The sequence below is a fragment of the Canis lupus genome, chromosome 37 (assembly GCF_003254725.2).
Source record: "Canis lupus dingo isolate Sandy chromosome 37, ASM325472v2, whole genome shotgun sequence".
Lineage (NCBI taxonomy): Eukaryota > Metazoa > Chordata > Mammalia > Carnivora > Canidae > Canis > Canis lupus.
The window spans coordinates 15863286-15880503 of NC_064279.1; the positions used below are offsets into that span (position 1 = coordinate 15863286).

Sequence of the window (17218 nt, forward strand, 5' to 3'; positions counted from 1 at the left end):
CTCAGTGAAACCGTAAAACACACATACACAAACACACACACACACACACACACACACACACGACCAACAACCTCCCGAACAAAGAAAAATGACCTAATATAATCTTGCCTTCCCTTTCCCTCCCTGAGAAAGAAAACTCTCGTGAGGTATATAAGGACCCATTTGTGTCTCTGAGGATTTTCTTCTTCCTGATGAAATAAGCTAAGGAGAAATACAGTAAGGCATTCCAAGGCCAAACACATTCTACTGTTTATTACACATATTACATTCTTAAATAAAAATGCGTCACATAACATTTTTTGCATAGATATCTTACAATATACCAATTTAAAAAAGAATTATGAAACAGACCAGTAACAAAAATAAATTTTTTCTTCATTAATAATTTTGTAACATTAACATACCACCATCATATAATACAAATAATAGTTTTAAATCTTAAGACTTTTGTACAGCAAAAAAACTTGACAAAGTAATATATTTATATATATATATAAAAAGCTTAAAAAAAATAAAATGTCAAAAAAAGGCATAACCGAGGGCTATAAGACTGGGTACTTCTGTGATATATTATAAATACCAGAGAAGGCCTGAGAGAATGTGACCGGGGGAGGCGGGGGAGGGGAGGGGACTGGGAGGAGGTCTCTCCGAACACACTTGTTAGACACATCTGGCAAAAAGAAAATGTATAGTGCAAAAACAAATTTCTTCAAGCAACTGTTAAGAGGAGAATAGAGACTGGAAAGCAAAGTGGTGGTGGCTGGGGAGTTGTGTGGCGGGAATGGGGACAGAGTGATGAGAGAGAAGGGGGTTTGGGGGGTATTTACGGAAAGGAAGGGGAGGCTGCAAAAACATTAAACATTTATTTTTGCCTCTGTGTTAGCAAGGAGATCTTGGCCATAATAGGTGTATTTTTCCTCCCTGGAATGAAGCAGAAGTGAAAGATAAGGAAATTAAACCAAGTCTGGGTTTAGATAGGAAATGCATGCTGGAAAAAACTAAAATCAAATCAAAAGTTTGAGAACCAGCCAATGAGCCCCAAAGCCTTTCAGGAGCTAGATTTGCAGAAATCATTCTGCCTCCAGTCCAAAGGCCTAGGATTAAAATGTCCCCTCTCCCCACCCTCCGCCCCTCCCCTCCATGTGGAACTCCCAGTGTGGTTTCAATATACTGGCATTATAAGCATCCATCCCCCCCAAAAGATATTAGGCACTGGTGGCTACTCCTCTTAAACATCAGTAGCCTGTTTTCCTTCTGCGAAGGTACAATAGGTACATCTGCACACGTGCATGGCATGTGCACACATACCACCCTCATTATTCTGACGTGGGGTCCATTTTATGGCAGTAGACAGAAGCTGGAGTCAAAGCAATTTACGATTCCAAAGCTTACAGTTGAAAAAAATTGTATAAACAGTCCCCAACAAAGAACGTTATCACCCTTCCCTCATGACCGCTGAGAGGGAGCCCTGTTTGAAAAGAGTATCTGGTTTGGGATATTAGTGAAGTGATGGCCCAGGATTTCGCTCTCCCATTTTCTGATACCTGTTTCCCGAGGACTTACAAACGCAAATGCAAAACACCTGAAGAATACAGTACTCTATTGGAAGGGCGCGCATAAGAAAGTGAATTGCAGCTTGATTTTCCCCCTGTTCCTTCCGGGATCTATTAGGAACCAGCAGAGGGGACGTAAGAGTGTTAAAAGCAAGAGAAAACCCTGAAGCCTCAGGCCATTAGTCACAGGATCTCACATTTACAAGCAGTTTTTGTTTCCTTGGACACATTTTTGTTGTTCTATCTCAAGTATTCCCAAAGATCCTCACTGAGGAAAGTAGGCCATCAAAGAGGCATTGATGGACGCTCAGGCCAGCCCCACTAGTTTTCCAAACTGAGATATCACCATGTTTACCGAAATGTAACCCAGACTCAGAATTCGAATTCTCTCCTCCTGCCCCCACCCCACGCTTGGCAGGTGGCCACTTCTGGAAGATGCCAGGGAAAGCTTCCACAAGTACATTTCAAACAGGTTCCACTTAACGAATTTTCACTTTGGCAAAGATCCGGGTGCAAAATTATGGCCAGAAATGCCGGCCCTCGTCAGATCTTTTAAAAAGAAAGAAAGAATGAACCTGCTTTTTGCAGTTAAATACGTTGCATCTCTCTGACTTTCCCTACCTTCTTCCTTCTCCTAAAACCAAACTCATGCAAAAGAGAGGACAAAAGCACTGTGCACTGTATTTTATATTTTATGAAGCGACTTCCATCGAGGAAATCACTTTGAACCAATGAAACTGATCACTAAGATGTTGTCATTGTTGCCGGTTGAGTTAATTTCTTTTGACTTTGCCATCAAATTCAGGCATGGGGGCTATGGGCGGAATGTTCTGAATGCACTAGGTGAGCTGCCCTGAAAGTCCCATTTATTTCCCCTTTGATGCAAATAGACATGGCTAATCTGGAAGCTTTATCCCAAACTAAAGCCCCTAAAAAAATCTTCTCTGGCTTCTGGATTCAAAGAAGATTTTTTAAAAGTAGGAATCAGTTCTGCAAATCGTGCGTGAGGTTGGCTTTCTTTTTACCCTGTTATAATCAGGCAATCTAAGATGTAAAAAGGGCACAAGAGGTGCAGGAGGGGAGGAGACAGGGGATTTGAAGGGCTTTGCAAGGGAAAGCACATAGAAGGGAGAAGGAAATGGTCAGCATGAAGTTCATTTTGGGGTCTCCGATATTTTTATAAAATGCAGCTTTGTCACGGAATCTGAACATTTCTTTTTCTGGACATAGTACTCATCACCACCAGGCTTTAAGCTGGGCCAATTAACCATTAGTGGGGCAGGAGGCCAGTAGCTAGGAGAAGCATCATAATTTCATGTTTCCACATCTTTGACTTACAGCCATGTGGTAGGAGAAAGAAGCACAACTTGAAATAAAGAAAATTGTCAATGGCTTAGAAACACTCTTTCTCTATACATCGAACTCTGAACCCTGGATCAAATGTGCTTGAGAGGACAACCACAAGAAACACCATGCTAGGTTTTTCCTTCCAAATTTGGGATCCCCGGAAATGTCAGGAGGTGACAATTTAAATGAGAAAGCGGTTTGATGTGTTTTAAATGTCCAGTAAAGCACTATTTTAAATAACCTGTCCTCCTGGGAGCCAAGTATTTTCAGATGGTTATTTCTTGGAAAGCCTGTTCTCTCTGGCAGGCTCTTACCAACCACCTCTGCCATTTCAGAGATGATGGACATTTTATCACAAATCCGTTTCGAAAATGATTGGCGCTACCCTCGCTGTTATGGATAGGTTATCGTTCACAGGTGTCAATTGGGCTAGAGAAGAACAGTTTCCAAGCCATACACTTAGCACCCACCAAATTTCAGGCCAATTCTCACAGTCCACAAATGACTCTGAAGCAAGCAAGCCCCACCATCATGGTTCAGTGCACCCTGCTCTGAGAAAGGTCAGGAGCACAGTACAAAGGACCTCACTGATACAAAAGAGAGAGGAATCACTGAACATTTCAGACACTGATGAGGACCAAAGGGTCTTTGTTCTGCCACATTCAAATGAGAACTTTTCAAGACCACAGATGACAACAGGGAGCAAACAAGCAATGATTACTCTTTTGCATTCTTTTTTTTTTTAAACTTTCTTTTTAATAGAGCCTTGCATTGGTCAGTTCAAAAATTAAATTCAGTATTATAAACCCTTAATAATAGCATTTCGAGAGGCAAGAGCAGCTCCAGCTGGGGAGAGGACATTTGTAAATCGTGGCAGCCACGGCTAATGCCATCACTGGTATGTGCGTGCATTCATGCTGGAGGCTGCTACAGAAAGGGAAATCAACGAACCAACAAAATCTGGGGTGTCTAAAGTTTCATCTAGTGCACTGACTGGAGGCGCTACAGTTTAATACAGCTGAGGTTTAAGGTCCCTCACACATCCTTCATCCAGAAAGGATGCACCACACATTCAAATATAATCCCATGATACGCCCTGATGGACTGGCCACAAAATGCACTCAAATGCAGTAGAGAACTACGAGATTGTCAGCAAGCAGTGCTCCAGAAAATGTTTCTAAGTCATGTCTAGTTTTAAATCTTTGGAATAAAACTGATTTTTTTTTTTTTTTAAATACCCTCCAACTAACATATACAGAATTGCCTCCGGCAAATGGGCAGATTTTATGTGTGTGTGTTTTAGGGTGGTTTTTCTTTTTTTTTGTTGTTGTTGTTGTTGGTTTTTGTTCTTGTTGTTGTTGCTGTTGTTGCTGTTGTTTTGGTTTTTGGTCTACATTGAAAAAGGGGAAAAGAGAAAGAAAACTTTAAGGGCCAGACCTCAGAATGCCCAGGTGTCCCATCGGTAGCTACCGCATTTGTAATCAGGAGGCTCCTTTACCCTTTGACGGGCACTTTCAACATTTCGGGGAAGTCAAAGGTTGTAGAAAGCTGAGAAACCAAATGCCAAGGATCTTGAAGGTTGCTGTCATACATGTATTTGTGTTTCTTATATTATTATTTCCTTTTAAAGACTTCAGTTTTGCATCCCAAATAGGTATGGGGCGGCATTTTAACAGTCAATGAGTCAAACAGTCAAAGGAGGGCAGAAGGGGAGCCAGCTGGTATGAAGGAGCAGCAACCATGTGCGGACCAAATGCCATTTTTGTTTTTTAGACGTGTCTTGAAGGGATGGTCCCAGAATATACAAAATATACAATCTGTCCTAATAACCACCCCGCTTGCTTGCATAGGCCATTTAATGGTCCTAAAGGCAGTCTTTGGAGTTGAGGCCAGTGCCAGCTAGCTAAGAATGCGGGTAGATAGAGACCGATATTGGATGTGTGTGGGATGAAAAGTGAGGAATGTGAACCCCCTTGGAGTCAGCTTTTGCAGAGTAAATGTGAGGCCTCTGTTGATCCTGGGTGCTCTAGGTCACAAAGTCATGGTGGGTCTAGCCAAAAAGAATTAGAAACATGTCTCTCCTTTCAGACAGACCATGAGAGAAACTTCTCAACCCTTTCCTTAAATGTCCACCCTTCATTCCCACAATGGCATTTTGAATTGTGTGTTTTAACAAGTGGGGGAGTATGAGCTCAGTGGGTATGAGAGAGGAAGATAGGATGATATTTTCGGAAGCCACTAGACTCAGGAGGCATCCTCAGTTTTCCCCACTCCTGGAAAGAGTGATATTTTTTGGCTTTTTGTCAGGTCATAACCCAGAGTTAGGTTAAATATGCAGCTGCCCTTTTGAGACTAGCAACATCTATGCTGAGACTGGTTATAGGGCAGCAATGACACCCAGCACGGGGTTGATCACTATGCGCTGAGGTCATGATGCCTCAAGGGGGATGAGAGAACTGTGATGTCCCATCTGATTGGCTGCTTCGAGAGCTGGACATCCAGGTGCCGAGAAAGTCCTGGAGAGGTTTAGTCCATGGAGAAAAGATAAAACATTTAAGCTTCCAAATAAGCTTTTCAAGTTTTCGTTAGCAAAAACAGAGATTAAAAAGAAAAAATCTAGCACTGGCAATAAGGTGAGGCTCAAGGGATATACTGTGACTTATCATCAAGGACTTTATTCTCTTGGCCACTTTGCAGTCATGCTAGAAGTTTCCAGAATCCCTAGTGCATATGGTGTGCAAGAGTCAAAAAGTAAGAAAAGAAAACTCCTCCCTTGAGAGTGAAGTCTAGAGAAATGCAGGCCAGAAAGGTGTATGGTGTTATTCCAGTCTGCCGCCGCTAAGGCCGTTGGTATCGACTCGAAAGATCTCAATAGTACTAAGGAGAACCAAAACCGATCAACAGTTCTGTGAGGAAGTCGGACGCACGGAATAGGAGGACTTTTCACACACAAAGGACAAATAAACCAAGAGTTAATTTTGGCTACCAAACTGCAATTTGGTTTTCTAGGTCATTTTCCCCCAACTATTTAAAAAGAAACATTAGTGCTACACATATGCAACTTTACGACGTTGTATTCTCCTATCAAGTTGCACTGAGAAGCAAGTTAAATAAGCCCCTCTTACTGCCGTCCACCTGCAGAGACGTCACATCCGTTTTCTTTGATTTCCATTGGCAACAGCGGGAAATAATTCCAATAGTGCTGAAGTAAGCAGCCAGTCTGCCTTGCTGAGTTCACCTGGTTTCCTTCTTCTTCGTCTTCTACCATCTGGCAAGGGCAAGGCATAAAGAATAGACGTATATATTTTAAATATAGCTGAGTGCATGACAGTGCGTGTGTGTGGGTCTATGTGAGTGCATGTGTGTGTGTGTGTGTCTGTGTGTGTGTGTGTGTGTGTGCGTGTACACAGAGGTTTATGAGTGAGAACTTTCTTCTGCGAGGCAATGGATCCCCGCCTGAAGTCCAGCCCCCTGCCTCACGGCATTTCCTTCAGACAACGGCCGACGCCATGGCAACTCTGGCCTTTAGGGGTTTTAGATATGTCTCTTCATGTGGAGGGCAAGATGGTCAGACCTGGAAAAACACCTAGGAAATATAAACAACAACAAGGATATAAGAGGGGTCCAGGCAACAACCTCAACTTCCAGCACCCCTTAGAAAATGATTAACCCTACCTCAACAAGGCAGTACATATGTCCTAAGAAACAAGGTGGTGTGTGGGAAAGGTGAGCTCAGGGTCAGACTGCGTGGGTTCGAACCCCCAGTTCTTCCCATCCTTGTGTGACTCTGAGCATGTTAACCTTTCTGTGCCTTCATTCATTGTCAGTAAAATGGGGATAATTGTAGCACTCGCTGCATGGGCTGGTTTATGGGGATTAAATAAGATGATCTATGTAAAGTGCTTAGAATATTGCCTCACACATAGTAAGATGTCAGCAAATGTTAACTATTATCATAGTCATCATTATTAAAGAAGAAACTACTATGAAGGCACTTCAGAAACACGGGACATACCCATATACCAGAAGTATGGCAGAAAATGATTAGCTCATATTTTCCAATGGTGGAACTCATTTCAACACCCAGAGTTGAATCTTGAACTTTATAATGAAGGCCCAGAAATGCTGCCTGTGATACCTACAGGTCTCTATTATACCAGTCAAGAAAAAGAATGGAGAAGTGAGTTCCCGTTTACTGAGAATGAGATAACATGCAGGCATGTACTAGGTATTTCTTCAACATTACCCAGTACCATTCTTGGCAACTATCCATGCTAAGCATTCACACCTCTTGTGTGTGTGTGTGTGTGTGTGTGTGTGTGGTAAGGAAACTGAGGCAAGGGTCCTGTAGCTAGTGAGTGGTAGACCTGGAATTCAAACCCAGGCAGACCCGCAAGTCCACTCTTTTGAATGCCCACGCTTTCTAATGCCCAGTTTTCTTGGTGCCTGAGGTCCACCACTGAGTCTCTTCCTCAGCCTCAGAGTGGAGGCAGTGGTCATCTTCACTATCCTTTCCTTTGACACTCACAACTTGATCTTCTCTTGGGTAGCCATGCTCCTGCACTCCTAGTTGTATGGGGCTGACCCTTCTTCTAAGGGTAAAGCTATGACCATAGTGGTCTGCTTAAGCTATAGTCAAGTGACCCATCAAGGTTCATGAGAGCTAGTCCTGGAACACTGGAGAGCTAGTCCTGGAACTATTCAAAGGGAGAAGCTCTTTTCCCACTGGGGCTGCTATGCTACTAACACTGAAGGTGGAGCTGTTGGTATCCATATGGCAATGTGGGAAAGAGCCTGTTGAGAACAAAGTCAACAGAGAAAAATGGGCCAGAGGATAGAAAGAGAGAGAAAGAAGACTGATGACAACATCTGGAGACCCTGGATCCAGCCAAACCTAAAGACCAATCTAATTTTGGTCTTCTTAGTCAGTTGAACTAATAAATACTCTTCAAAGATAATGTCAGTCTGAGTCAGGTTTCTGTATCATATAACTAATGGAGTGGGCATTTCTATATCCCCACAGCCTACCATCTAAGGCTCTGGCTAGAATCCCAGTAAAGTCAGCACATGAGATAGCAATCATTCCTAGCTCTGAGTGTGTGCTCTCCCTCTGGATTCTTTTCTTGAAACTGACCATCTCTTACCTGTGAGGATATTCCCAGGCTCTCCAGAGGCCCAAGACATGCTCGCAGTCCAACATTCTCGTTATGATGTTAACAAGCTGCCCTGTTAGCAAGATTTCCTGTTCAATGCAGGATTTCCCCATGTTTGTTCATTCTTAAAACAAACAAACAAAAAAATCTACCCTATCTCCTGACCCCAACGTTCTCCACCCACTCTGTTTGTGTTGATTTTTTTTAAATAGGCACACACATGCAGGTTAGAACCCCAAGGAAATGAAGTAAAAAAGAACCATGGCAAAATCGGAGATACATAAGAATGGTAAGGTATTGTAGAAAATAATCTAACTCAATAACTTATTGAGTAATAATAATTCTAATTATACCCACTTATTTCAGGCCCTAATTTAATATCAATAAGATATTTGGATAATCGCTTAGAGTGCCATCTGAAAGGGATTTAATTTACCATAAAACACTGATAAATATTCTTTAAAAGTAAGTGCTTGATGTCACTAGTATACAGAATAGCAATACAGCCTATAGGGAATTCGGCAGTTAACTCCCGTGACTGTCTTATCCTGAGGGCACGCTCTCGCTGCCTGTTCTCTTTCTTCCCTCCCTCCCTCCCTGTCTCCTTTCTTACCTCCCTCCTTCCTTCCTTCATCTCAACAGCCTAGAGAAAGAAGATCTAAGTTGGGAAGTTCTTTTTGTAGGCATTTCCTTTTTAAAGTTAACATCCTTAACAAGAACTCTATAAAGAAGATGCCATTCTTATCCCTTCCACCAGCTGAGATAGTCATCAAAAAGAGGCGAAGCCAAAATCTGAACCCCAGTAGTGTGACTCTGGAGCCCATGTTCTAGCCACACCTGCTCTTTAAACTGAGTAGAAGGGAGAGCTAAACTGTCAGTTTAAGGAGTCTGTAGTAGGTAGAATAATGGGTTCCCCCTCAACCAAATATCCACACCTAATCCCTGGAAACTGTAAATATGTTACATGATGTGGTAAAGGGGAATTAGGGCTGTGGATGGAATTAATTTGCTAACCACCTGATTCTAAAATAGGAAGATTATTCTGGATTATCTGGTAGGGCCAATGTCATCTTGAATATCCTTGAAAATGGAAGAGGGAGTTGAAAGAGAACACAGAAGCAGCATGAGAAGGACTCAACAGCTTGGATGATGGAGGGATGGGGTAAGCAGGCAAGAAATGTGGGCCACCTCTAGAAGCTGGAAAAGATGAGGAAATGGATTCTCTCTAGAGCATCTAGAAAAAAACACAGCACTGCCAATACCTTGATTATACCCAGCTGACCTTCTAACCCACAGGTTACCTATAAGATGTTACCTAAAAGGTACAACATTTGTCAAGTTAAACAAAAATCATACTAAATTTGTGGCAATTGATAATGGTAGCAACTAGAAAATGAATCCAGAAGTCAGTCTAGTCCGACCTGAGCAGTGACACCTGCGAGAAAGCAACAAAACAGGCACCAGGATCCTGCCTGAGAGAGGAACATAAGGATTGGAGATGGTAGAGGTGAAGGAACGGTTCTTGGCCTGGGGACAAAACTTCTTTCCTTTCCTTTCTAATTCCTGGAGACCTAAGGGAAAAATAGCATTCTTGATACAGAATTTCATTTGCAGAAACCATTTAGTGATGTATGCATTCCAGACTTTTCTTCTGCCTTTGCCCTTTGCCTAGTGTGTGCTGGGTATCTAGCAATATATGTACAAGCATCTATCTTTATGCTTCGAGATCTTGCAGGGAAAAAGAAAAGTTAAAAAAGAAAACAACAAGTTTTTAATGTGGTGTGAAATCTAACTGTACTCCTCCCAAACTGAACCAGAACTTGTTATTTGTTCAGATTCTTGGAAGTAGATGGTGCCTAGAATTTAGACTAGGTCTCTCACCATTGGGGTTTTACTTAAATTCAATATACCAGCAAGCTACTTAGTCAGGATTAATTTATATTTATTAATTTACACTTACGGAGCTCCATATAAGAATAGTAAAAGGTAACAGATAAACTCACCACCTAGAAATGTGGGATCAAATAATTCTAAGAGTAATATACCCCCAGAGGGTATTTATGACTATACAGTCCTCGGATGACCTTAAATAAGAAGGTCCTTAATGACTGAAATTTGTTCATTATAGAGAACTAGTCAAACCTTTATTGCCATTTCCTTGGGTTTATGGAAAAGGCACAGTAAAGGCATGTGGGTATTAAAGCAACCCTCCAGGGCACCAAAGGGGCTAGATATGGGTTGGTATTTGTTACTGCCTATAAGTAGATCGATTCAAAGATCAAAATGTGTCCTTCCGACCGCCCAAGATCTTGAAGGTACTACTCTGATAGCAGCCTCCCTGAGTTATAACTGTGCTCAGCTGACAGAACGATAGCCTGTGTAAACCACTGGTAGAAATAGAGCCCTGTTTACCATCAGTAGCAGCCTCATGCTGTATGGGCTGGGAAACAGGGCTCACTCCTCTAGGGTGAGCAGCTGGTCCCTCCATGGCTTACGGTTCAGTCTGATGGCCAGGAAGTGGGAGAGCCTCGCTGCTTTCCCCCCCAGCCCAGACCTGAAGCCAGAGGTCACAAAACCCAATGTCTTCAGGGGCCCACAGATAAAGGAAATGAGTGCAATGGGTTAAGGACTATCTGGTTCTACTTTTGATAAGGCACGGATATGAAGAAATACCACTCTTCTGTAAGAGGACAAAACTGAGCAAGCGCAATGATGATGGCAACTGATGGTATGGCTTCATATTGGGGAGACCGCAGGAAGTGGTGGGAACAGTGAGAAATTAGTGATCACATGGCCATCACAAATGGGTAGTGATTACTATTTAGGTTCAGAAAATTATGGCCACATGGGAATGTGAGCCCAGTGTTACCAGATCTCCTGGTTTTTCCAGACAAAGCCAGAGATGCAGACATTTTTGTGGCATCTAGTAATTTTAAAAGTAAGTAAAGCAAATAAACAAACTCTCATTTATTTTTTTCAATCTACCCAATAGCAAAATAAAAGTACAAATTAGACTTGGTATATGCTTTAAAGACAGAAAGCCCCAAACCTAGCTTAGCCTCTAGAGTGGTCTGATTTCTCAAATTATAAGAAAGCAAGACAGAGGTTTCTTAACGCTTATTATACACAGTGTGTTACCAACAGGATTCAGAGTCCTGCTAAGGGCTACAGATGCCCTCTTTTCTGAAGGTAAAAGTCTGCTAAGGAATGCCAGCTTCCAGTCACGCCAGGCTTTCCTTTCATCTGCTTTGGGACCACTCCAATTCCCCATGCCACCTCCTGGACCTGCTCTATTCTTAGCACAATCACTGCAATTGAAATGTAAGGTGCTGCTGGTCGTGAGACACTAATGAGAATCCAACCCTATATTTCTGACATTGTCAAAAATGCACTGACTCTTGGCCAATGCCACAGGACTTTGACCCAGATCTCCCCCAAATCACACTCTCCCCCAAATACCATGACAGAATTTGTACCAACTGCTCAGCAAATTTCTAGCTCCAGGAACCATATATTTTGGTAAAGAAAAATAAAGAAAAAGACTAACCAAATTACCCATCTCTGACATCTTCCCTGATCCAGTTGGCTTGAAATATTTCGCCACATAAATCATACAAATGGTCAGATTTAATCCTAGTATATCAACTGTTGGACAGTTGTAAATTCTTCAGTAAGTCAGTTGATCTGCAGAGAGGAATACTAACTCTGGCAATTTCCCAATAAGAATTCTTGGTCCATTCCTAAGAATGAATGCAATCTATAACGCACAATCTCCACGTAATAGCCTTATCACCCTTCAGGGATGGGCGACTTTTGTGTATGCCTACTACTACCATAGTTGACAACTCACAGGGGATTCATCTTCATCCCAGTTGATATAATGCTCTTCCTCAAAGGACTGTGGGCAAAGAGGCACCCTCTATGCAGCTTCTTTATTAGTGGCCAGGAGTAGAGAGAAATGAACTTGAGATGGCAGTTGAGGGAAGATGTCAAATAAGAAGAAATATTACTGAAGTATAATCCTGTAGCAAAACAGCCACTGATTCACATAAATTCAGGGGGCCTTGGAGATAATGGGATAGAAATTAAAAAACAGGTTACATTCTTGGGTAGCAGAGGAGAGAACTCCAAGGGAATGAGAGACAATAGCTTTGTAAAGTGGACTTCCTCAGCCCTGGGGTGGGAGGTTATCTCTGAACTCCAGGAGGCATGGGGGCTTTATTTAGTTCTTAAAGAATGAAGATAAGAGGAAAATAGCCTCTTCAGGAAGAAGAAAAAAAGGAGGAAAAACATGAATGCTCCTTTATAAGCATCTTAAGGGAGCACCAAGCTAACTGGCCACCCATGAGATTTGGCCACTACCGCTCTGCTCTCCAAACAAACACATGCTACTACAGAGCAAGGCCTGGTGCAGGGAGGTGCCAGCACAGGGACTGGGAGGCAGGATGTGAAAGCGATCGCATTTCCTCCCACGGAGAGCCAGGCCTCTACGGACATCCTGCACACCCCTCCTGCCATCCTGCGAGCTGGGGAACCCTGAGGCTTTCAGGGCTTTTATCGTATTAGAAGCATTTTTCTCATCATAACTGAGACCTTTAGTATTGCATTAAAAAGATGGTTAATTTTCTTAAGCTTCCTTTTAAACACAGAAATAGGATTAGAAGGATAACATGCTCAGATGCAAGCCCATTATTTGATTATGTCTAAACCTAATCCTGCCTTCACCTTGGCCTGCAGAGTCTCCATTTTGGGGTTTATTGGTTGATAATGCCAGGGCTGTCAGATACTATTACTTGTGTAGTATCTGTTGCTACGTGCTCTTTCTTCCACCATCAAATGCTGAAGGTTGGAAATTGAATTATATAGGATCAGTTCTCAAAGCTTCACCATCTTTTAGACCTTTGTACCTATTTTCAAAGGAGAAAGAATGATTCAGGCCCCCAAAGAATGGGGACTCTCTCCAGTAAATTCATTTGTAACAACGCTTCAGAGGAAAGCCTTATGCGTAACCTTCTTTCCACTAAGCAGGCTTTCTATATTTTCATATGATTAAGAATCAGGAAAAACGGTATTGATGTTAATAAAAAGATCAGAAGGAACAGCTATAGATGACCATTCCCTATCCTATTACTTTCCATATTATAGTAAAATCATCTATCACATCATCTCCCTGAGGGTAGGAACTGTGTCTCCTTGCCATGCATGGCTCCCATGATTCCCGGCCCAAAGCTGGTGCTCAGTACTTGTGTGACTGAACCAAGAATTCATCTCATCTCTGGATTATACACAAGAAGGCACCCTTATCCCACTGGTTTTCTCAGTGGAGAAGTAAAAGGCATTCACAGGCCTGAGTGTCTGAGGCAGAGGCTTGGGATAACCCCAGAAGCACACAGACAGCCCACCCCATGACCCACCTCACCTTCTCCCCTCCCCGTCCCAGCAGCTTCTAGGTTTCTTTACCTGTCGCAGTGGTTGCATTTAAAGGGCTTTGCACCTGTGTGTTTCCTGTAGTGCCTCGTGAGCTCATCGCTTCGTGCAAAACGCCATTCACACCCTTCCCATGAGCACTTATAAGGCTTCTCACCTGCAAGAAGAGATGGAATGACCATGGTCAACACCAGGAACAAAATGGCCACAGGCCTCATTAGTTTCTCCTACCTATCTGTCGTCTTGGAAAAGAGTTATATTATAAATCATTCTTGAAAGTCTACATTTCCTAATACAGTTTGTCACATTTTCTTTAGACTCCTGGTATTTTGTTGTTGCTGTCGTTGTTGTCGTTGTTTTAACCTTCAAGAATGGTTTCAGAGGATCTTCTAATCTGGAGCTGTCACTTCAGTTCCCAGTCAGAATATTTCCTTCAACTGGTGAGGGATCAATTTTTATTTATTTTCTATTCCCTGGAGCACTTCGACCCCCACTGTCCAAGTAGAAAGGAAATGTGCTATTTTCATCTGAACCACAAATGCTTCTAATTCTATTTTTCTCCAGAACCTACAGTAATTTACCATTTCAGCCTTTTTAGCCTTCTCCCTCCTACCACAAACTGGAGCCAGGGAGCTGACGGACAAGGCAAACAGCTCAGGTCTCCCAGAACCACTGTTCCTTCCAGTAAATGGGAGTGGATGAACAGTCATGAGAAAGCACTACCATTCGAGAATAAAACAAAGATCACCTGATGATTCCTGGCGTTTATGTAGAATGCAGTCACAAAGTCCTGTTTGAGAAGCCCATAACCTAATCACTCTAGAGCATTCATATTAGACAGAGATACAGAGTATCACAAAATATTTTTAAAGCCAATTTGTAGAGCAAGGTTTTTGCCACACTGAAGCTGCTTATAAGTACGAAATTTGAGCTCTTGTGCTCAAGTGACCTTTTTGCACAGTAAATACAGATGGAGGAATATGTAAGAGAAAGTACATGATTTTTCCTTAAACCTTTTCTTTAACCCATCAACGTCTGTCACCAAACATGGCAAATATTTACCCTTCCAACTGTATGGTGGGCTGATTCTGATTAAGAAGAAAAATAATCTTAAGAAATCCTGAGAGTTACTGAGCCCTCCTAACTGAGAGGCAGGTGAGCTCTGAAGATGACCTTCCAGGGCCCAGCTTTCAGCACTGCCCCTAACTGGGCTAAGGTTTTTTTTTTTTTTTTTTTTTTAAGATTTTATTTATTCATTCATGAGAGACAGAGAGAGAGAGAGAGAGAGAGGCAGAGACAAAGGCAGAGGGAGAAGCAGGCTCCATGCAGGGAGCCCAACGTGGGACTTGATCCTGGGTCTCCAGGATCATGCCCTGGGCTGAAGGCTATGCTAAATCGCTGAGCCACCCAGGCTGCCCAACCCTGGGCTAAGTTAACAAACCTATCTGTGTCTCTGTTTTTCTAGAGATAATAGTAGTATGTAACTCAAAGTGCTTGGAGAGCATAACTTATATATACACACACACATATATATATATATGTTGTATATATAATACATATATTAATATATAATATGTATTATATATTAACATATATATTAACATATATTAATTAGAACACTGTCTGGCACACACATCACATCACTGGTAAATGTTATAAATTGCCAAACCTCAAATTTCAGTATACACAGGTGCCAAAGTAGTACTATGGCTGCCCCATTATTGCTCTATTTTTAATAGCTAGACCTTCACTAGGCAGCACATAAGGAGACATTGCCCAGGTACTATACTTGACCCACTTTCTTCTTTCCACCTTTTTCCTTCCCTTTAAACCTGACTACAAAGTGTTCACAATTCTTTATTTGTATCACCTAGAATTGAACCAAACATGATTGAAAATTTTATTTCATTAAATCGATGCCCTAGTGAGCCACTGCTCTATAAGGCCCATAGAGGAGAGAGGAATGAGAAACACAGGCATTTCTTTTAAAGAGAACCAAGAGGACATGAAGGAGGGCTAGAAGCACAGGAGGAAACCCATTCACTTTTGGAAATCAGAAAAAAAAAAAAAAAAGAATCACTGAGCAGTGTTAAAAGTTCACCTTCTGGATCCTTAAAGCCAAAATTTTAGAAAATTGTACCTGCTGAAGAGAAAGTAGCAGAAGGGGGTGGGGTGTCAAATCAACTTTGGAGTAACACACCTGGGATTGGAATTCATTACAGAACATGCCTCGGTGTCCTTCTTTGTCAAATGGGACTGAGTTCCCATGTTTGTTGTGAGATTTAAATATGTCGTCATGTGTAGGACACATATCTTGAGCCTGACACACAGTAAATAATTTCAATTTATTTTTCTCTCATGTACACCTGTGTCCTCAGAAGCTGTGTAAAGGTTGTCACCCAAAACTTTCAGAGCTCAGGTTCCAGACAGCTGAGTCTGGAGTCACTCTGGGCAACCTAAATATTGGAAAAATAGTGTTTTTAAGTTTTAAATATTTTCTCAGTGTACTGATAAAAAATGTGCCAGAAAAAGAGTGTTCTTTAGATTACTCTGAAGGACTGGGATGCTGAGGGGAATTAAAGAGACCCCAGTTGGAGAGGTATGCCCTCCCTGAGAGGCGTGTTGGCATCATTTACTTAATGTGATTGATTGCCCACCAGGCACCATTACTTCAAGGAAATCTGGCACAAACAAATAGAAAAGGAGAATGAGGCAACGTCAAAGACTTTAGAAATTCACAATGCCCTCCACATTCCTCCCCACAAGGCCTTCAAATGCAAGTAAAACTGGAGGTTCCTAGATCTCGGGGACCAAACACACCCCAAATGCAACAAGGCATCTGGAAATCCCATGACATTCTACAACAACAAGCAGAGACATCTAGTCCCCAAAATCAATCCCACAATCGAACTAACCCATCACTGGCAACCACATTTTGAAGGACACAGGAAGGACAGCGAGAAAATGGGAGGTTCAAGTAGATGTCTTTGGGTATTTTTGAAAAATTGTTATTTTAAACTGTTTGGTTTTCCCCTTGCTGAATTTTTTAAAAAATAGTTTTGTTTTTTATTTTGATAATTAAGGATTTAGTTACTTCCCAGAAACTAATGTAGACTCAATTAATTCTGGCACAAACCAACTATCCTATCCAGTGGCTATTTCAGTATTCCTGTTTGCCAGTGTATAGACAGAAACTACAGATAGTTTGACTTGGCTTTGAATTGTATCACCTCATGTTGTTTCCTGCTTGCAGCCAGAAGCAGCTCCTGTGGGTCCTAATATTTAGCCAAGACGCAGTGCTTCATCAAGCTATTTTTCCAGTGTCTGATTCATTTACCTACAAGTTGCCATTTCTGCAATTACTCACTAATATTAACTTTAAAATAACCAAGAAAGAACTTGACCAAATGAGGGGGCAGTGCCTGATACAGACAAAGTTCAGAAATCAGAGGAGGAAAAAATATTAAAAATTGGGAATAAGACTTCATATTTAAGGCTCAGAAATGGTGGGGTTAGGCTGGCCTCATTTCTAGGTTCCATTCTGGCTTCTGTAAACCAGTGTCTACTTGAAAGGCAGCAGTGAAAATCCTGTCAGTACTTTGCATGGCCAACATCACACCTCCCTAGACACCAGCACCCACTGCTTGATGTCAGGGGCAGAGCCACCTATATCCACGATGCATTAGTTTTCATCTGAACAGCCTACCTAAAGATTTCTGTGTATTTCATAAAAAGCTT

The 17218-nt window shown here is 41.9% G+C and overlaps 1 protein-coding gene across 5 annotated transcripts in view; it reads right to left on the reverse strand.

The window, feature by feature from the left end:
• Nucleotides 1-237: 237 nt before the first annotated feature.
• Nucleotides 238-17218, reverse strand: part of KLF7 (KLF transcription factor 7) — a 91667-nt gene continuing 74686 nt past the window's right edge. For 3 of the 5 annotated variants that reach the window (XM_035710962.2, XM_025441475.3, XM_035710961.2), the window contains 2 exons: nt 13514-13637; nt 238-6486 (listed from right to left, as the gene is read on the reverse strand). In XM_035710962.2, the coding sequence (XP_035566855.1) occupies nt 6435-6486; nt 13514-13637 (176 nt within the window). In that variant the 3' untranslated portion in view covers nt 238-6434. Of the gene's footprint in view, nt 6487-8044; nt 8127-13513; nt 13638-17218 lie in introns of all 5 variants that reach the window. The other 2 variants (XR_004812632.2, XM_049106762.1) reach the window with 2 other exon arrangements.